This window comes from Poecilia latipinna, unplaced genomic scaffold, assembly GCF_001443285.1.
Source record: "Poecilia latipinna isolate Pla-1442-1.1 unplaced genomic scaffold, P_latipinna-1.0 Scaffold562, whole genome shotgun sequence".
NCBI classification, from domain to species: Eukaryota; Metazoa; Chordata; class Actinopteri; order Cyprinodontiformes; family Poeciliidae; genus Poecilia; species Poecilia latipinna.
This window is the reverse complement of record NW_015113178.1, coordinates 146,929-166,043: the sequence shown is the minus strand read 5'-3', so window position 1 is coordinate 166,043 and position 19,115 is coordinate 146,929. Positions and strand designations below refer to the sequence as shown.

General features: G+C 40.2%; 2 protein-coding genes across 3 annotated transcripts in view; both read left to right on the top strand.

Annotated features, from left to right (window-relative positions):
- The first annotated feature begins 357 nt into the window (after nucleotides 1–357).
- kpna6 (karyopherin alpha 6 (importin alpha 7)) lies at nucleotides 358–11,803 on the top strand. The gene is made up of 14 exons (XM_015041686.1): nucleotides 358–486; nucleotides 3,303–3,436; nucleotides 3,529–3,621; nucleotides 3,767–3,866; nucleotides 4,962–5,056; nucleotides 5,150–5,281; nucleotides 5,374–5,462; nucleotides 5,602–5,701; nucleotides 6,176–6,339; nucleotides 6,444–6,522; nucleotides 6,833–6,958; nucleotides 8,062–8,189; nucleotides 8,294–8,478; nucleotides 9,363–11,803. Exons 1-14 carry the CDS (start codon nucleotides 483–485, stop codon nucleotides 9,548–9,550), a joined length of 1,617 nt encoding a protein of 538 aa, XP_014897172.1. The 5' UTR covers nucleotides 358–482; the 3' UTR covers nucleotides 9,551–11,803.
- A 4,393-nt stretch (nucleotides 11,804–16,196) lies between these two features.
- The window catches only part of txlna (taxilin alpha), an 8,729-nt gene continuing 5,810 nt past the window's right edge, over nucleotides 16,197–19,115 (top strand). The window contains exons 1-8 of one of the 2 annotated variants that reach the window (XM_015041684.1): nucleotides 16,197–16,313; nucleotides 16,723–16,935; nucleotides 17,032–17,274; nucleotides 17,367–17,458; nucleotides 17,743–17,913; nucleotides 18,345–18,539; nucleotides 18,636–18,755; nucleotides 18,842–18,916. In XM_015041684.1, coding sequence (XP_014897170.1) covers nucleotides 16,725–16,935; nucleotides 17,032–17,274; nucleotides 17,367–17,458; nucleotides 17,743–17,913; nucleotides 18,345–18,539; nucleotides 18,636–18,755; nucleotides 18,842–18,916 — 1,107 coding nt within the window. In that variant the 5' untranslated portion in view covers nucleotides 16,197–16,313; nucleotides 16,723–16,724. Of the gene's footprint in view, nucleotides 16,314–16,722; nucleotides 16,948–17,031; nucleotides 17,275–17,366; nucleotides 17,459–17,742; nucleotides 17,914–18,344; nucleotides 18,540–18,635; nucleotides 18,756–18,841; nucleotides 18,917–19,115 lie in introns of both variants that reach the window. The other variant, XM_015041683.1, reaches the window with a different exon arrangement.

Here is a 19,115-nt window from a genome sequence, read left to right as displayed (position 1 = left end):
AAAATCATCTGCATCAGCAATGTTGTTTATGTTTTGATTTTAATTACCTTATTTTTGGTCATTTATTTTATTTTAGTGCATTGTTAAAATGAGCTGTACTGCAAATGTATTTATAACACATAAACACATTGTAAAATGTAACATTATAAACATATATGCTATATATATTTACCTTACAACAACAATGTAACGGCAATGTATTGTGTTTCTGATAACTAAAGCTCATATTTCACTAAAGAAATTGTCATTTAAATTTGTCACTTGGTGGTTACATTTACAGTTACCGTACTATGGAGTCAAACAAATGTTTGTGGTACTGGGGCGACCTCTGGTGGCAGGAAGTCGCTCTATATTTTAATGTTTCCGTCTCCGGCGGACATATTGCTTACTGGAGCAAATTCTGGAAAGCTAGCAGTGGGGAAAAGGATTTGAACTTGGTATACATCTTCACGGCTTACTATACTTAAAACATAAACACCATAATGGGTAAGTCGTCTTTGTATCTAAAAGTATTCAGGTGACTGAAGTGTTTTCTGTGTAGTCGAAGGGAATAATTAGAAAATAAGTCTGTGACTTTAGTGTAGCTACTTAGCTAACACGTTAGCTGTTGTAGCTAATAATGTAGCGTATGCACGCAGTTGGAAATTGTTTATGGCGTTTTAACCTGGGGTTAAGTGAACGACCATTTATCGATTCGGTTTGGTGACACTTTTAAACTTGTTAAGATGTATTAGTCAAGTTGTAAACGTTTAATTTAAACAACGTCAAAAAGCGAGTGCTAACTTGAGAAGCTAACTTGAGAAAACTTGGCTAGGTGCTAACAACGTTAGCATCGCGCTTTACCATTACAATGACCCACGTAGTTTTTAGCCAAAGGTCTTACCATTTTCGTGAAGATATTTCCTTCTTATAGTCAATTTTGTAGCTACATTTTCTGTGTCCTACCTTCCCATTTTTATGTACAAGCAAGCATCGAGAACCACGTTATCAAGTTATTTACATGTATTTGTTTAGTCTGTTATCTACAACCTAAACAAGCTATTTAACCCGTAAATGCATCGCGCTAACTAAGCAGGAGTCGCCAAGTGTCTCGTCGTTCTTAGATATATTGGCAAAGTACAGCAGTTTGGACAATAAGGTATAAATTCGTGTTGGCATGTGTGCTAGCTTAGGTGCCTTAGCTCTGTCATTCAGCCTCATTCCAGAGACCCCGCACAGTTATACAACATTGGGGGTCGGGTTATAATAAGACCGTGTGTTTTCTGGAAGGTTTTCAGTCGGCTTCAGACCGATAATCTCATTTAAATCCACAAAAATACGCTGCTGGCATATTTTTGTGTTGTATTTTGTAAGGCTAGAAGTCGGAGGGTAGAACTAACGTCGGCTTGTGATGGCTTGTGTTTTTACCTCAGGGCACAATTTCTGGTAAATACTTAAATGAGGGTGATAAAACTGCTTGGTTCAGTTAGTCGGTGTTTAAATGTAATCTGAAGACACTATCGTGATGTGTAATCTAACAGAAATGAAGCTACTGCCTCTCTCTGTAATCCCAGAAATATTTGATGATATCATCACTGAAATGCCAAATCGTACAACAGCCAGGATTCCCGCACAATCTGAGAAGTATAAGTATACGAAAATATTAGTATTTCCAGACTTCCAGACATTTTTCTTTTCTTTTTGTCACTTTGTCATCCTTCCATTTATCCAGCTTTCCAATTTCCCCTCCCTCCCCTTCATGTTTTTTTATTCTCTATTTAAAAGCCTTCCAGATCAGCTATGAATTCACAGAAGACATTCATATTAATTTAAAATGTATATGTATACTTGTATAAAAAGGATTTATAGAGCTGAAACTGTGGAAATATGAATCCAGAAATTTACAACACTGCATAAGAGTGCTTCACCCAAACTGAGAGTCAACTTTTTTGTTGCAATGTGCACGTCGTCTGATTTATTTCAGAGATTTTTTTGGCTTCTTGGTTGTCATTTCCTTCTCGGTTTAGCTAGACGATGCCATGAGCAAGCCCAGTCAACAAACGCGCAACAGTTCCCCTCCCCTTTTCTGCTTTACGTACCCCAGAGGGGTCCCTGTTTGCCAGCGGGGATCTTGGGGAATTTCCAGTGCAGACGCACAACTCCCAGCCGGGCTATTTTTGTTCCACCTTGCCCAAACGGCCAAACAGGCCAAGCAGTTGTCACAAAGAATATAAACCAGCTACCTTTTTCGCAGAAAAAAAAAAAATGAGAGCAACCTGCTGTTACTGGTGTTTGTCAATCCCCGCGGCTCCACCATCTGCTTCCCACTTTACATACCTTTTACAAGGCTGCTTGGACAAAATGTGACCTCAATTTTCAGAGCTTGTTGGAATATTTAACCTTAGGACACCGGGGAGAGGGGTCTTTTTGAGACTTTTTTGGCATGTTTCTCAAAAATATATTAAATTAAAAATGAAATTCCTCTCTGCTAGGAGCAGCTTATGGTCATGTGTGTATTTTTAACTTGTTTTTTTCTTTTTTTTTTTTTCTTTCTAAGCTAATTTCTGCAAGACTTTCCGACCAGTCTCTTTCTAATATTAGAAACCTGAGCGGGAGAGACGAAGTCAAACTTAATCTGTCTCATGTTTACTCATACTTCTTGACACATTTAAAAAAAAAATGTAACTGTATTTCCTTCAAGTATTATAGGCATTTTACAGACAGCAGGAATAATAGTAAAATAATTGGGCTCAGTAAACAAACAGGAGATGCATATCTGTAGAGTCTAGATACGTTCTGAATAGTAGTCAAATAAAGAAAAAGTCGAATAAAAAAGAAAAAAAATGTTGTGGGAAAAATATCTATTTTCATTAGTAGTTTTGTAGTGGACTTTTATCACAATATTTTGCAGTATCATTGTGATGGCAATAAAAGTGAGTGTTATTATTATTGTAAGAACCATTTCTTACATTTATTTTAGGCAACTATATGACTGTAACTGTGTGTTAAAACACAAATGTTGCCCATATGTAATGCTCTTCTCTAGGACAGCAGTCACATAAAGAGGTGTGATTTGTATCACTAAACTAACCAAATGTATTTATATTTATTGACGCTTTTGAGGAAATACTGGAGAAAATGGTAAAACTATCAAACCAGATAACAAAGGCTGGTTTTTTTAACATCATTAATTGGAGTTAATTGTGACAAGGATAGACCAAAAGTCTTGTCATGATAAACGTATCACAATAAATGATGAACGATGCAATACTAGTTCCCAGCTGGCGTCTTGACCTCGTGTCTGTCTCTCTCTGGGCCGTCAGAACCGTCAGCCAGTCCGGCAAAGGACAACTACAGGATGAACCGCTACAAGAACAAAGCACTGAATCCAGAGGAGATGAGGCGCAGGAGGGAAGAGGAGGGCATCCAACTCAGGAAACAAAAACGAGAACAGCAGGTGTGTCTCCCTCGTCAGATTTTATTGTTTTTGTTTCTTGGTTTAAACCTTTCTCCAGCAGGATGACTCTCTGACTCTGTGGTTGTTTGCAGCTTTTCAAGAGGAGAAACGTGGATGTTCTCAACGAGGAGGAGGTCATGTTCGAGAGTCCACTGGTGGACTCATACCTCAACTCTCCAGCAACAGTGAGTGGCTCATTTTCCTAATGATTCTTGAGCAGCGGAAATAATTTGAGGCTTTTGATAAAATGTTCGATTTGGTGTTGATGTTAGAAATGATTTCGGTGCTGAGGGCCTCAGCCACTCAGAGTGTTTGCTCGTTCTCGTTTAGGAGGGAGTCATCACCAGAGACATGGTGGACATGCTTTTTTCAGAAGACCCAGAGCTTCAGCTCGCCACGACACAAAAGTTCAGGAAACTACTTTCCAAAGGTTTGTACAGAACGTTGTGTGTTTGTGGTACGAGCAGAAATGTATTGCGTCTTGGCATGGGACCACAAATAAAGCAGACAGTTCAGGATTATTGAAGTCAGATTCTGGTAATAAGTTGTAAACAGTGACTCTTACCTGATGTATGTAACTTTCTTGGCCTCAATACATATAAAAATCCAGATTAGGTGAGCCTCACCTCCAGGATGTGGCCCGTTCTAGAGGATCCAAGGCCAAAGCAGACCCCTACCCTCTTACAGTCAAGTAACTGTTATATTCAGTTGTTATAAAAATATTGAATATGCTAAATATGACTTAAAATAAATTTGACATTGTAATTTAATGCCTTGAAATTGGGCCTCTGTCTCTTTAAAATCTCCAACTCCGCCTTCAGGAAGTCATAACATGGCTCCTCTATTAACCCTTTAACATTTTTACCAGCGTTCACTGACCAGTAGCTCCTGTAATGAACTCAACAGAAGTTCAGCTCCACCAGGTGTTTGCTAGTTGATGTTGACTAGTCTGAAGGAGCTGGACACTTAAGTTTACATTACAAATATTGTAAATGTCAGAACGGGTAAATGTAAGCACCATATTTTCCAGAGTACAAGTTGCACAGGTTACAAAAAAATATGTAATGAAGAGAAAAAAACATGTAAATTGTGGAAAATATAGTAAATTAATGTATAAAATCCTTGTTGACCATCAGGCATATTGAAGGATTGTATTCCATATGTTCTGATTAAAATGCAGCCGATCATTGCCACAGTACTCTGATCTGATGTGTGCTGCTGTTTCAGTTTACTACATCGTGATTCAATACAGTATTTATTTTCTGCTGAGCCATTAAAATATGTTTTAAGGCATTTTTACTCATAAATCTCCAAATAACTGATGAACTAGCAGGATGTGGAAATGTAAACGCTTCTTCTGTTTCCAAATAGAGATCACCAGCTGATGCTGCGTAGCGTCGTGGCTTTGGAACTGCAGTTACAACATGTTACATGTTTATGTAGCACAGTTTCAAACCATGAAAATGATATATCAAAAAACAACTAATTGGTTGTTCTAATACATTACTTTAATATTTATTTCCAGAGCCCAACCCACCGATCGATGAGGTCATAAACACAGCCGGCGTCGTGGAGCGATTTGTGGAGTTTCTGCAGAAGAGCACCAACTGCACACTACAGGTCTGCTCATTAAAACTCCTAATGTTAGGATTTTAAATGTAGAGCTTGAGCTGTGCCATGATAGTTTTTTTTTTTTTTTTTGTGCGGCTGCAGTTCGAAGCTGCCTGGGCCCTGACCAACATCGCATCGGGAACGTCCCAGCAGACGAAGACGGTCATCGAGGCTGGAGCCGTGCCCATCTTCATCGAACTCCTCAACTCAGACTTCGAGGACGTCCAAGAACAAGTAACAAGTTTTTCAGCTTCAGCTCTAAGGCAGGATGTTGTTTTGCTGCCCGGTGAGATAAAGCGGCCCTCATGTTTGTGTGTGCTCTCCAGGCTGTGTGGGCGTTGGGTAACATCGCTGGGGACAGCGCGGTATGCAGGGACTATGTGCTGAACTGCAACATCCTAACACCGCTGCTGTTGTAAGCTCCTACGTTTTTTTTTTTTTTTTTACAGTTTTGTTGCTCAGTGACCAAGCCCAAACAAGTTTCTGCCTGAGACATATTTCTGTCATGATGTTATCGTCTGAGTTTGTGTTTTTTTTTTTTTTTTTTTTTTCAGGCTTTTGACCAAATCTACTAGACTGACGATGACTAGGAATGCAGTATGGGCTCTGTCTAATCTCTGCAGAGGCAAAAATCCTCCACCTGCTTTTGAAAAGGTGACACTTCCACATAAACACGCTTCTTGCTGATTTCTGAAATGGAGTTGATCTCAGTCCTTTGGCCAAAGAAGCAATGAAATGACCCAGAATTGGGAGCCAAATATAACATTGTGCTGTTTGATTATTTGTGGAACATGAAGATCATCAAACCCAACGCTGTAAAAGTTCCTCAAATGTCCAAAGTGCTCTAAAATCTTCCTGAATAATCCTGAAATTTGTGGTTGAAGTAGTTTTCTATTTGACATTGACAATTAGTTGGCAAATGGTTACTTGTTTTTAAAAGTAGCCACATGTCGTCCTCCAGTACTGTTGCTTTAAGCCGGTCTGGCTGCCTTTCCGTCAGGCTTGATCTCAGTGTCCAGAAACTTTAGAAGAGATTTAAAATAATCTTTTGCTGCGTCAGTGAAAAGTTCTGTCTCCCATTAGATTTGCCCCTAATGATAATCCCAACCGTAAACTTGTCCTGTCCAGGTGTCTCCCTGTCTGCCTGTGCTGTCCAGGCTCTTATTCAGCAGTGACCCAGACTTGCTGGCAGACGCCTGCTGGGCTCTTTCCTACCTCTCCGACGGCCCCAACGACAAGATCCAGGCTGTCATCGACTCAGGCGTGTGCAGGAGGCTGGTGGAGCTGCTCATGTGCGTTTGGTGTTGTCGCCGTACCCGTTGTTCTGTCACCCTTAAATCGCAGCTCTGAAAACATGGTCCTGATGATTGCTGTTACTTATCGCTCCTCTCTGCAGGCACACAGACTACAAGGTGGCTTCTCCTGCTCTGAGGGCCGTCGGAAACATCGTCACTGGAGACGACATTCAGACACAGGTTTGTTTCAGAAATCAGCTCAGACCTGACGGGAAGAGAAATACATTAATATGGAGTTTTACTTGTATGATTCATTTACTTTAAGGCTCTAATATGTAACTTTTATGAAAAAAACAACATTTTTTATCTACTTTTTACAAGTCACTATTTTGTGACTGTAATATGAGAGATTGTCTGTGGAAAGACTCTCCACCTCCTCCTTGAGCTAATGTTGCTGTCTGAAGACATACAAAACCAACCAATCAGAGCCAGGACGTCTTAACGAGGTCAATAACCTACATGTCCTCGTCTGGTTGGTTGTTGCATTTAGGTGGTGTTGAACTGCTCAGCTTTGCCCTGCCTGCTGCACCTCCTCAGCAGTCCTAAGGAGTCGATTCGTAAGGAAGCCTGTTGGACCATCTCCAACATCACAGCTGGAAACCGAGCGCAAATACAGGTGACCTTTACACATCACTGACACAGAAACGAGCTGAGAGAAAACCCCTGTTGTCCCTTAGATTGAGTTAATGTGAGGCTGCTGTCTTGATGGAACATTTCCCCCCAACATTTTTAAAACTATTAATAAAAGTTAGATTGAACGAGATGTGTGTATATGTAACCAATATTACTGTTTAAAAAGCTGTTTTACAGACTCACAGGTAGGAGTTGTGTGTTTCTGCACATCAACTGCAAAAACACAAAATCTTACTAGGTATGTTTGTGCAGTTTCTACTGAAAATATCTTGGTACTCTTAAAATAAGACAAAACTGATTTACAAGTGACTTTTCAGAAATGTGCAGAAGCTTGATTTAAGTAAATAATTTCTTAATATTGATGGAAAAAGTACTAGATCCTTTGGCAGATTATTACTCTTTTAGTTAAAATGTCTTGCTATTAGTGAAATAATCTGCCAGTGGATCTAATGTTTCTGTTTTTTTAATCAGTGTTAAGAAATGTACTTAAATCAAGCTCATATGTTGCTTAAATTACCTGTAAGTTATTTTTGTCTTATGTCAAGTGTATCATGATGTTTGTAGTAGTTTAAAATAAGATTTTGTGTTTTTGTCCTTTTACTTTTGCACATACTTTGGAATTAAAATCATAATGGATTAAAATGTGCTTTATTTAGACACAACACAAACTAGTACAAATATGTGAAGTGGAAGCAGTTTGCTGCTTGGTGTTTTCCCTCATTTTTCCTTCTTTGAATCATGCAAACCTTTCTAGATTATCATTATTATGACGATGTAAAGGGTTTATTATCCAGATAAATTGTAATGCAGCGTTTCATTCCAAGCACATTATGCTCCAGCTCACAGTGATTGACAAGTGTGTTTTATTCACTGTGAAGGAAATCACTGTTACTGTTACAGCAGTAATATGACGCCTCCATTAATATTCAATATATTAATCTCAGATATTCTCCTATTACTCAATCATATTGTGGACAAATCCCTTCAAGAAAAAACCAATTGGTGTAAAAAGTGTGCTTGGTCTGAGCCGCTGCAGCTCCTGCTCCAGGCCTCATAACAATGATCTCATTCTCTGTTTCTCTCCAGACGGTGATTGATGCCAACATCTTTCCAGTCCTAATTGAAATTTTGCAGAAAGCGGAGTTCAGAACCAGAAAAGAGGCAGCCTGGGCCATCACCAACGCTACATCTGGAGGAACACCAGAGCAGATCAGGTGCATTTTAGTTTGACATAGAGATGCCTTTGTCCATTTCTGCTTCCCCTGTGATCGGTCTCTTGCTCTATGTTAACATATGAACCATTTGTGTTTGTATTCAGGTACCTGGTGAACCTGGGCTGCATCAAGCCCCTGTGTGATCTCCTCACTGTAATGGACTCCAAGATTGTTCAGGTGGCGCTTAACGGGCTGGAAAACATCCTGAGGCTGGGCGAGCAGGAAGCCAAACAGGAGAACAACGGCACCGGCGTCAATCCCTACTGCAGCCTCATCGAAGAGGCCTACGGTACGCCGCTCACTCATACGAACACACAGAATCTTTACAATGGAGGTTTATTATGCATCCTGACATTTGCTAATAGCTACCTTTTTTTTTTTAACTCTGAATATCGTAATGTCTGCTGGCATGTTATGAAAGAGCAATTAGCTTCATTAAGATGGTGATTTCAGGCTAAAGTTAAGAAATATTCCACTTAGATTTTATAGACAATTTTCAATAAGACATTAACCTGTAGATACAACCATAGACTGAATGTATAGATCCTGCTGTTTAAGTAAATGCTTCAGATTTGAATCATTTATTTTATCTCTATACTATACTATTTTGAGAGGATTTCAGAGTCTTGTAAATTAGGGTGTGATTTCCTCCTGCCACGTGTCAATGTGACCTGAGGAAATGCAGTTAAGATTGTCAGAAGGAGAAAATCAGGACAGAAATCGACTTAAAAATGTTTCCCTGTGAACTAGCTATAAAATTGTTGTTGTTAGAATGAATCTTTGAACGATTCATTCACAGATCAGATCTGTGAATGATCAGATATTTCTGCCTGCTCTTTTCTAAAATTGCCCAATACTAAAAAGCAGACAATTTCTCAATTTATCTGTAAGATTTCATGATTTATTTTGTTGGTTTTTAAGTTAAGATCTCAACCAATTAAGAATGACCTATATGACCTAATATACTATATGCAAAGTTTCTGCTTGTTTACACTTATTACTTTAGACACTCAGCCCAGAACGGGAATCAAACCTATTAGTTAGAACAAAAAGATCCAGAGGATTTTAAGACCCAGTTCCTGAGACTTTTGTCAGCAACTAGGCACTTTGAATTGCCTAGTTGCTAAAAATGTACTATATAAATAAAGTTACCTTATATTTATTTATTTACAGGACTAGACAAGATTGAGTTCCTCCAGAGCCACGACAACCAGGAGATCTACCAGAAGGCGTTTGACCTGATCGAGCGTTACTTCGGGGTGGAGGATGAAGACAGCAGTCTAGCTCCTCAGGTGGACCAGGCCAACCAGCAGTTCCTCTTCCCTCAGCAAGAAGCTCCAATGGAGGGCTTCCAGCTCTAAGTTTTCTTAAGTACACCACTCACCCACTTTCCCTTCTGTAAACTCCCCCTCCACCCCATTTTGTGGAAGGCCCCATGATGCCCAAGTCATGCCACTGTGCTCTCTCGCCTGATCTCTCCAAGCACATACACACACACTCACACACACACACACACAAACCCGCCCTTTGGAGGAAAGCTTAAACTGTCGCCCTCTTAAGCCCTAAAACCGCCCTCTCCGGCTATGCTTTCCCACCAGTTGGACAACTAGCGCACAGGGCAGACTTTTTTTTTTTTTGTTGTTTGTTTTCTTTTCCTGGCCATTGGGAGCATTTCTTACAAACTAATAACCAAGTTGGGGGAACTGATCACCTGAAAACCCGAAGCGGTTCGAAACGTGCACAAGGACTTCTTCCTGCCGTTTGGTAGCTTTTAGCTCCGGTCGCCAGCAGCAACCAGTTAGGATCTTTATCGAAATTTCTTCACCAGTGGGACATTCCTGTTTTCTGGATTACCCATGCATCCCCTCGCAGTCCACAAACAGGGGGCGTCCAGTTTGTGACACCAGTTTGATTTTGTGCAATGCAACATAGGCGTACCTTTTTTTCTTCTTTTTTTTGTTCCCCCTCCCTTTTTAGCTTTTATTATTTACCTCTAACCCTTATTTATCTTCTCCTTTATATGTATTTTTCTTTCTGTAAATGGAAAGTCTTTTTTGTTTTCTTTTCTATAAAGAAATACCCTAATTGTGTTAGGCTTAGGGCTGGCCTAAACCTGCCGCCCAAGCGAAGGGACGACTTTTACGTTGTAGTGGGGAGGGAATAGATGAGAGGTAACAGAATACATTGAAACTAGGAAGGACTGTGATTGGGATCTTGGTGAAGGTTAAGAGTTTTTTTTATTTTAACCATAAAAAAATCCTCTGTTTTTGTTTTCGAGGGCGGGATATTTAAATATCCTTATATTCATTGTTTGCTGTGTTAATAACATTTGAATTATGAAGTGATCTATTAAACAAGGCAGAGTTCAGGAGGGGTCAAGGTTCAGCAGAGCCTGCTGCGCTGGCAGCAAACCGGACTTCTTTTTCTATCTGGCTGTATTTAAAAAGAAGGTGGAAAAACCTTCTGCAGTAGAGAAAATATCATAGTTTAGTGGTTCAACTGAACCCCACCTCCTGGCCCCCTGCAGTGTCAACAGGTTTCTGCTTGGGCCCTGTGGTGGGGGTCTCTGCATGGTATTTTACCACCCTGCCTGCAGCCACAGAGGATTCATCGCCAAGCGCAACCTGTTGGTACAGAGGGGCGAAAGGTACCTTGTAAAACAACACGCGGGACTCGAAGAAGAAGCTGGACTCTAACACGATAACTTTAGGTGGTGTGAATAGTGATAGTTTAGTGACCACGGTGGTGTTTTCTTTAGTGGTAGAGTTGGATTAATAGCCTCTGGCGTTCGATATCACTATATCTTTGAGGAATGGAGATGACAACCGCTAACGACTTTTTGCATGGGACAGTTGTGCTTACGTGTGGGTGTTTTGTTCATGTAAATAGCCTCTTCCTCTGCCCAGCCAGGACAATTCTGCTGCTTCTGTGTGGGTCTAATAACAGCTGGAGGGTTGGGAGATAGCTCTGAAGATAAGTGACAAGCCTAACTGCAACAAAAGTTCAAGTATCTAAATAGAAGTATATTTGGATTTTGATGTATTTGCATTAATATATATCTTTGCGTACACTTCATGCACACTTGCATACAACACCAACTGAAACACAGATGAGTGACTAGAAACAAAAACTAGCTTCCATTAAGAAGAAAGGAAAAAAAAAAGTAGTAGTAAAATGTTCAGTTTTGAGCACAAACTTTCTTTAGCTCCCATTTATTCTGTAGTAAATATTTTGTTGAATGAACTGATCAAGTGCAGTGTTGCTTATTGCTATGGAAACTTGTCGTTGTTTCTAGCCACAGGACTTCTGATGGTTGAGATTAGCTGAGTTGACGCTGACCAGGGATTGGCTTTGTTTCTGTTCAGGCCGGTCTCTGGTCCGTGTCGAGGCGCTGTAGATGAAGTAGAAGTGTGCTCGTGTGAGTTTTGACTGACAGGCGCTGTGTGAGGGAGTAGGTCTATTGACTCTATCAAGAATATGTCCTAATCAGAGTCGGGAGGGGAGGAAAGGGAACCGCTGCTGTTCTGTGGATTACTGAAGCACTCAAATGTATGGAAGATGAACACAATCAGGTTTCTTTAAAGTAACCAAATAAAACAATCTTCTGAGGATTATTCTGACTTTTCTTGGAACCCCAAAGTGGTAAACAATTTTTGTATAATCTATAGTTGCAATTGGAGGTTTTCATCCATTCACTGTGGATGCGTTGTATTAATTTGGGGCTTTTTAATGCTTTTGAGTTGTGGAATGACTGTAAGTTCTTGTGTAATCAAGGCAGTCTCAGTTCTACCTGGAAGTATACATACACCTCCCTGAGTTAGCTCCCCTTTGCACTTGACTAACTTAACCTTTAGCAAGCTGCAGAAAGCTGCATGCCTTTTGTCGCCATTAACAAGCTTCTAGCACAACTGGCAGAATATTTGAAGGTCTTTTTTTTTATCCAATTTTTCTGTTTTCCTGGCAGTGAATTTGCTCATCCATGTGAGCTAATTCAATCTAGATTGAAGATGGATTTCAAGCTAGATGGAACATTCTTGGTTAGCTAAGAAACACTGGCGTCTTTCTTGGTTAGCCAGTGTAAACATTAGCATCTGTCATTGAAAATGACTATCTCTGCCCAGACGAGTCACCTGACTTTCATCTTGTTCAGACATCTTTTTGAAGAAATATACTGGTGGGAGGGGGTATGTATAATTATCAACCTGCCTGGACAGAAAAGCCACAATAAATTCCAACTTAAAATGAATCCAATTTGTTTGTATTATCATCCCAGCCTGGACAAACAATCCTTCAAAGGCATTAAAACCCCAAGATTAATGTGACATTTGTGTGCATGATTATTAAAAGTTAACCTCTGACTGGCGTTTCTCATCTGCCTTTCACCACGTTAAGCACCATTCTGCAAGATGTGTTAAACATAATCTGACAGATGACTCTGTGCCGAGTTTTATCCGCAGAATACAAGTGCTCCCGGTCGACGCGAGAAGTCGAATCATGAATTAAGCAACAACATCTTACCTCTACCCGACAGAAGTGTAGAGCAGCATTTAGACCCTGGAGTCTTTGGTTTCCTGGCCAATTCTGTGCTTGGCCTACAAATATAATGCCAGAATTGCAATATATATAAATAAATATATATATATTAAAGAAAAAAATCATTGCATCAAGGAGAGAGAGAGAGAGAAAAAGTTTATATTTCTTAAAAATCAAAATGCACTCCTGCTCACTAAAGTGCCAATCCGACCAACAAAGACTGGAGGATCCTGCGTTTCTGTCTTTGACTCGTAGATTATTTCTTTATATCTTTATTTACTTGAATGTGCACATGTTTTTTGTGCAAACCATTGCTGCTCTATTTTCCTTATCTTTCAAGTTACATTATTTGCCATTGTTTATTAAGGTGGCATTCTTTAACAATGATGTCTAATTATCTGGGTTGGGTTTTGGGAGCGGGTGGTTGGGCGAGGGACTGACTTGACTCTATAAAACTGATGTTTTTCATTGACGGGACGTTCTCTATGACTTGTGGTTTTCGCTGCGTGTAGCTCTGCTGCTGCATGGCTGTTTGGAATTGTGCCACCGGTTTCTGTTGAGACTGGTGTTTAGCCTTTAGCTCAAGCCGACGTCCCCGTTCATTGTACGAAAAGTCGAAAATAGCTGCACTAGATGCAAATGCATAACTAGAAATCACCATCATAGCAGACTGATGCAGGCACCAATCTCACTGCCAGTTAGTTTACCAAAGTTTTGTCACCCTCATCGCAGCATTTTCAATCCCTCCCTGAGAGAAAAAACTCTTCTTTTTTTTCTCCCAAATTTAAGCTCAGTTGAATCTAATTCCGAAGACTGCATTTAAATCTGAGACGAGATACAAACCTGATCTCATGCGACTTGAGGTCAGAGGGAAACTCTTGATGATTAGTTGTTTTTTTTTTCCCCTGAGTATTAAACTGTGGAGATTCAGGGAAAAAAAAACGTGCAGCAATTTACATTAAAGTGTTATAATTTAAACTATGTATGTTCTGATACATTGACAGGGATTCAATTACAATTCTGATCACTTCTGAGAAGTGGAGAAAAAAAGCCTCAGTAGAACTTGTAACAGGATGAATTAAGCGTTAAAAAAAAAAAAGACGAAGAGGAGGTGAGTATCCAAAAGCCTTTCTGCTTCTCTTCTTTTCCTGGTCTAGATGTGGTGATTTCTATCATTTTTAGGATATTGATTGTTTCAGTCAGGCTGCACGATCAGGAAACTTGTTACTTAATAGGGGAGGGAGTTAAAAAAATAATAAAAAAAAAAAAACCTCTTCACAAAAAAAAAAAAATCACATCTTAACTTGTCTTCCGTCCTGGACGCTTTTGGTGTCTTTATGAAAATCTAACGCTGCGGCTCGGCTCGACGTCTATGCTACAAATGTTTACAATACTCCTCGTTTGTAAAATCATATTTGTATGCCATCACTAACCAGTCCTGGTGCATCCTCTACTCCGGTCCTCTCATTTCTGTCTCTATTTATTTTCCTCTTTTTTTTTTCCGGTCAGTACTTTTCTTTTTTGCTCCAAATTAACCATGTTGTATACTGTGACTCGACTGGACTTTACCGACGGTATGAATGAGTGACAAGAACCTAACCACACTTCAGCTGAACATGATACACAAACATAAAAATGGAAGAGAAAATAAAAAAAAAAAACAGCGCATACAGGAATCTGCAACAATATTAGAAATGTAAAGAATCTGTATTGAATTTAACATTGTTCAGAGGAAATACTGTACAAAACAAATAAAGTTATGTTTCAACCCTTTCATGGATGTAATTTATTCTTGTGGGCGAGTTGTGACAGGAAGGGAAACTGGACCCGAGGAGAGACAAACTGCTACAGTTTGGGCAAGTAGGACCTTTGTGGTTCTGAAAAAGATGTTAGATTGAAGTACATGTATGTATCAGAATGGCCCAGTGAAAGTCCAGATCTGATTCAAATCGATGGTTACGAGACCTAGAAATGCCTGTCAACTGATTCGCCCCATCTGGTCTCACTGTTGAGCTACTTTGCAAAATTTCAGTTTCTATGTGTGGAAGAAGGTCAGATGACCCAAATACCTACTGCTGTGATGTCTGCAAAAATGACTAACAAAATTGGAAGCATTCACACTTAAAAAAAAAAAAGAAATTGTAAAATATATAGTAAACCCTGCTTTTACAATCAAGTCATGACAAAATACACTGAAGTTTTGTGGATATGTTAAAATCCACAAAACGACGCACATCGACCATGAATACTCCTGCAATGTAATCGGAATCCCATCATTGCACATTTAAAGATTTACCGGATTTCTTCAGAGGGTACACAATGGCACAGGAATTAGTATTGTTTTCATTCATCAAGTAGATCTTTTGTCTTTCTCTAGACATTTTGCATATTTATCCCCATATTGTTTGGGTACTTCCTCCCATAACTCAAAAACATCAAGTCAGAAGCAGCTTCAATGCCCCAAACTTCAGTTTTCTTTTACAGGTTTTACTGTTGTGTGTCATTGCTTCAGTTCTGACTGGTTCTTTCTAGGCCCGGGGTGCTAGGCAATCAGTCAAATCCAAGGAGTCATGTTTGCCCTCATTTCTAATAAAGAAAATTTGGCTGGAGCCGTAAAACGTACACGAGTCAAGTTTTATGAGCGACTGGTGTGACTGTGTATGTTTTCTAGTTTAATCAAAGACCTAGCTATAAACCAGGTGCTTACAAAAGGTTCAACAACCTAATAAAGAAGGCTGCTTCTGTTCTAGGGACTGCTGTGGAACCTCTGGAGATGATGGTGAAAAGGATTTTACATAAAATCAAGACAATTATAGATAATCTCAAGTATCTTCTTTATACAAAAAGCATTGCATCTTCAGAGGCTTATTCAGATTTACTGAAGTACAGACCGCCACAGGAAATCTTTCCTGCCCACAGCCTTTTTGAAGAACTTTGGATATTACACTGTAAGTTACAAAAACATTTAGCTTCCCTTTGGGCTTGATAAGGTTTTTTTTATTATTATTTTTATTTAATTATATGTAACTTTAAGGCTTTACAATGAGAAGCCATTTTCTTCAATAAAAGGTGTAAAAGTTATGGTATGCTATTTCTGCAAACATAACAGAGAAAACATGTGACAACTTCACCTTTTATATTTAAAAACATTTCTCAGGTCTTTAATGCTTCCAACCAAAGTTGTGAAGAGCTACTCTGACAAGATTATAAGAACCCTTTCCTAGCCGTTAATGACAACAGCACTGTACTTCACTATAGTTTTATTTTCATTGAATAAACGTTTCTGTTCATTGAGGGGTGATTTTATTAATTTAATTTTCATGAACTACTGAATCTTGTTTTCAAACAAGTAAGTGAGGTTTGGTTTTTTTACCCTCTTAAACGCCATTAATTATTTAGAGCATAACTCAATGAACCCTGTAGAGGGCGCCAAGCAGCCCGCTGAACCTTGAACCGCGTTGTTACTGCTCGACGAAGAACAGAAATCCAAAGTTATGACCGGAAGTTAGGTTTTTCAACACAGACCTCACGCTGGTAACGAAGCCTGCTTCTTCACAGATAACATTAGCAGTTTCTCTCTGGATTCTTCAGGTAAGGAACGGTGTATGACATTGTTGACGTATATAAAGCCCTCCATGTTTATGGTGGTTGTTTTTAAATCGTTTCTGGCTCCTGTCTCAAGCTAACGCTGCTCTGGTTGCAGTTTGAGCTACATGTAGCTGCTAACCAGGGTTAGCCTGTGCTGAAATGGAAACTGAAAGCTCTTGCTTTGAATTACCTAGGAATAATCCTAGTTTGACATTTCTTTTAGCTTGGTTAAAAAATATGTATGCTGAACAGTTTACGCAAAGTTAAATGTGAAATTTTTAACGGTTTATTGTATTTCTGTATTCTGTATTGTACTTCTGAGTCTGGAGGCAAAATGTTCTTCTAAACCGATAAACTGTAGTTCAAAAGTTTGCGGGGGGGTTTTTGTTACATTTTCGTTTTCTTGGTTTAGACATGAAAAAACAAGACACGGAAGAGTCTCCCAGCAGTCCTGGTAGTGAGGATGCTCCACCTACAGGTGAAGTCTCCGAGGCACCTCCACCTGCCGCTCCACCTGCCGCTCCACCTGCGGCTCACGCGAGTACAGGCGGCTCGGACAGCAACAGCCCCAACCGGGCCGAATCACAGAGCCCACGCGCAAAAAGCCCTTCACAAACCAACGAGGGTGGGAATGAAGGTCCGTAATTTCAATGTAGAAATTGTTAAAGGTTGCCATAGTTACCGGTTGACTTAAAAAACGCTCCCCCCTTGCTGTGTCCAGTTGCCGAGTCTCAGTGCGACATGGCAGAGGAACTGAGCCGGCAGCTGGAGGACATCCTCAGCACCTACTGCAGGGAGAGCCTTCAGGACGACGCTGGTGCCTTGCTCAATGGCCAGTCACACAGCCTGGTGCTCAATGGGTTGACTGGAGGGAAGGAAGACGACAAATCGGAGGAGGGCAAGGTCAACGGAGCAGAGAAGGAGCAGAAGAAGACTCAGGAGAAGAAGAAAGTGAAGGGCCTCGGTAGGAAACAGACTGCTTAAAGAAAGTTCTTTCAGCTGATCTGATTTGTCAATATTTTTTGTTTCAATTGAAATGATGTTTGTGTGATGCAGGCAAAGAGATCACACTCCTCATGCAGACTCTGAACACTTTGAGCACGCCTGAGGAAAAGCTGGCAGGCCTCTGCAAAAAGTATGCCGACCTGGTAAGTGACTACTGTTTAACTGTGCTTTCCTGATATTAAAATTAGAGAAAAACTATACATAAATATCAGATTCTGTTTGCGACGCTCTTGTTTGTAGGCACTGGCCTCCTTGGACAAGCAGGTATTTCTAAAGTAGCTCCACAAAATCAGTCATTTTGACTGATTTTTTAAAATCAGAAAAACAATCATAAAATCCTGGAGGAACTGGTTAAATAATATCTATATTTTTAAACATTTGCCAAAAGAAATAACCCAAAACACACATTTTTAATCCCTCTTTTTAGGTGGAAGAGCATCGTACCACCCAGAAACAGATGAGGGCGCTGCAGAAGAAGCAGAGCCAGCTGGTGCAGGAGAAGGACAACCTGAGGAATGAGCACAGCAAGGCCATCCTGGCCCGCAGCAAGCTGGAGAGCCTCTGCAGGGAGCTGCAGAGACACAACCGCACGCTCAAGGTAGCAAACCAACCGCTTTAAATCGGCTCAGCAGGAATAATTCCAGACCTGTGACAATAACTTGTCCTTGAAATGACTGCGATAAATAATAATATTGGTGTTTTGAGACCATTTTCAAGTAATATAATGATAATGGTATTGTACTTAAATTAATTATTAATGAATGTACAACAGTGTCGTAAATACGCCTTCTTATAGAGTAATCAAATCAATACTCTAATTTTGTGAAAAACATTTAACACTGGACCTGGAAGACATTTTAAATATCCAAAATAAAACAAGATGATAAATAAATTAGAAATACAAAACCCCCATACAGAACTGAAAACATAAATAAAATGGATTATGAAGAAAAAAATCATGAGGACAGAACTTATCAAGCTCATTTTAATTCATTATTTGATTAATTTCGACTCTCCCCCCCCCTACAGGAGGAAGGGATCCAGAGGACCCGACTGGAGGAGGAGAAGAGGAAGGAGGTGACGTCCCACTTCCAGGCGACGCTGAACGACATCCAGGCTCAGATGGAACAGCACAACGAGAGGAACGCCAGCCTGCGGCAGGAGAACGCCGAGCTGGCCGAGAAACTCAAGAAGCTCTACGAGCAGTACAAGCTGCGGGAGGAGGTGAGGACCTCTCCTCTTCACGTCTGCATTCCGCTTTTTTAAACCGCCTTCTATTCACGGAGAACTATGTGTGTATGTGTGTGACCTGACAAACAGCACATAGACAAAGTGGTGAAGCACAAAGACCTGCAGCAGCAGCTGGTGGACGCCAAGCTGCACCAGGCGCAGGAGATGCTGAAGGAGTCGGAGGAACACCATGACCGGGAGAAAGACTTTGTGAGCGCCGTTTTGGAGAAACTAAATAAGCGTCTGTCTGTGGTGTTGAAAGAACTTGGTGTTTACGATTTGTTCTACATGTGTAGCTGCTGAAGGAAGCCGTGGAGTCTCAGAGGATATGCGAGTTGATGAAGCAGCAAGAGGTTCACCTCAAACAGCAGGTCTGGCCTCAACTTTCTACTAAACATATCGATCAGATACCAAGTAAATACAGGGCCTGTATTGCTGATACCCGTACTGATACAATACGCTTTTTGTTGTTGTTTTGTGTTTTCTTTGAAGTATTGGGTTTAAGGGGCAGCATTATGTAAAACCAACTTTGAGCTTCACATCATATTATGTTATTCTCTCATCAAAAAC

What these genes read in the sequence shown, in the direction of transcription:
- kpna6 (XM_015041686.1), top strand. An exon ending in AACAAAAACGAGAACAGCAG is followed by an intron (nt 3,437 to 3,528) that starts GTGTGTCTCCCT and finishes GGTTGTTTGCAG; the next exon opens with CTTTTCAAGAGGAGAAACGT. An exon ending in ACCTCAACTCTCCAGCAACA is followed by an intron (nt 3,622 to 3,766) that starts GTGAGTGGCTCA and finishes GTTCTCGTTTAG; the next exon opens with GAGGGAGTCATCACCAGAGA.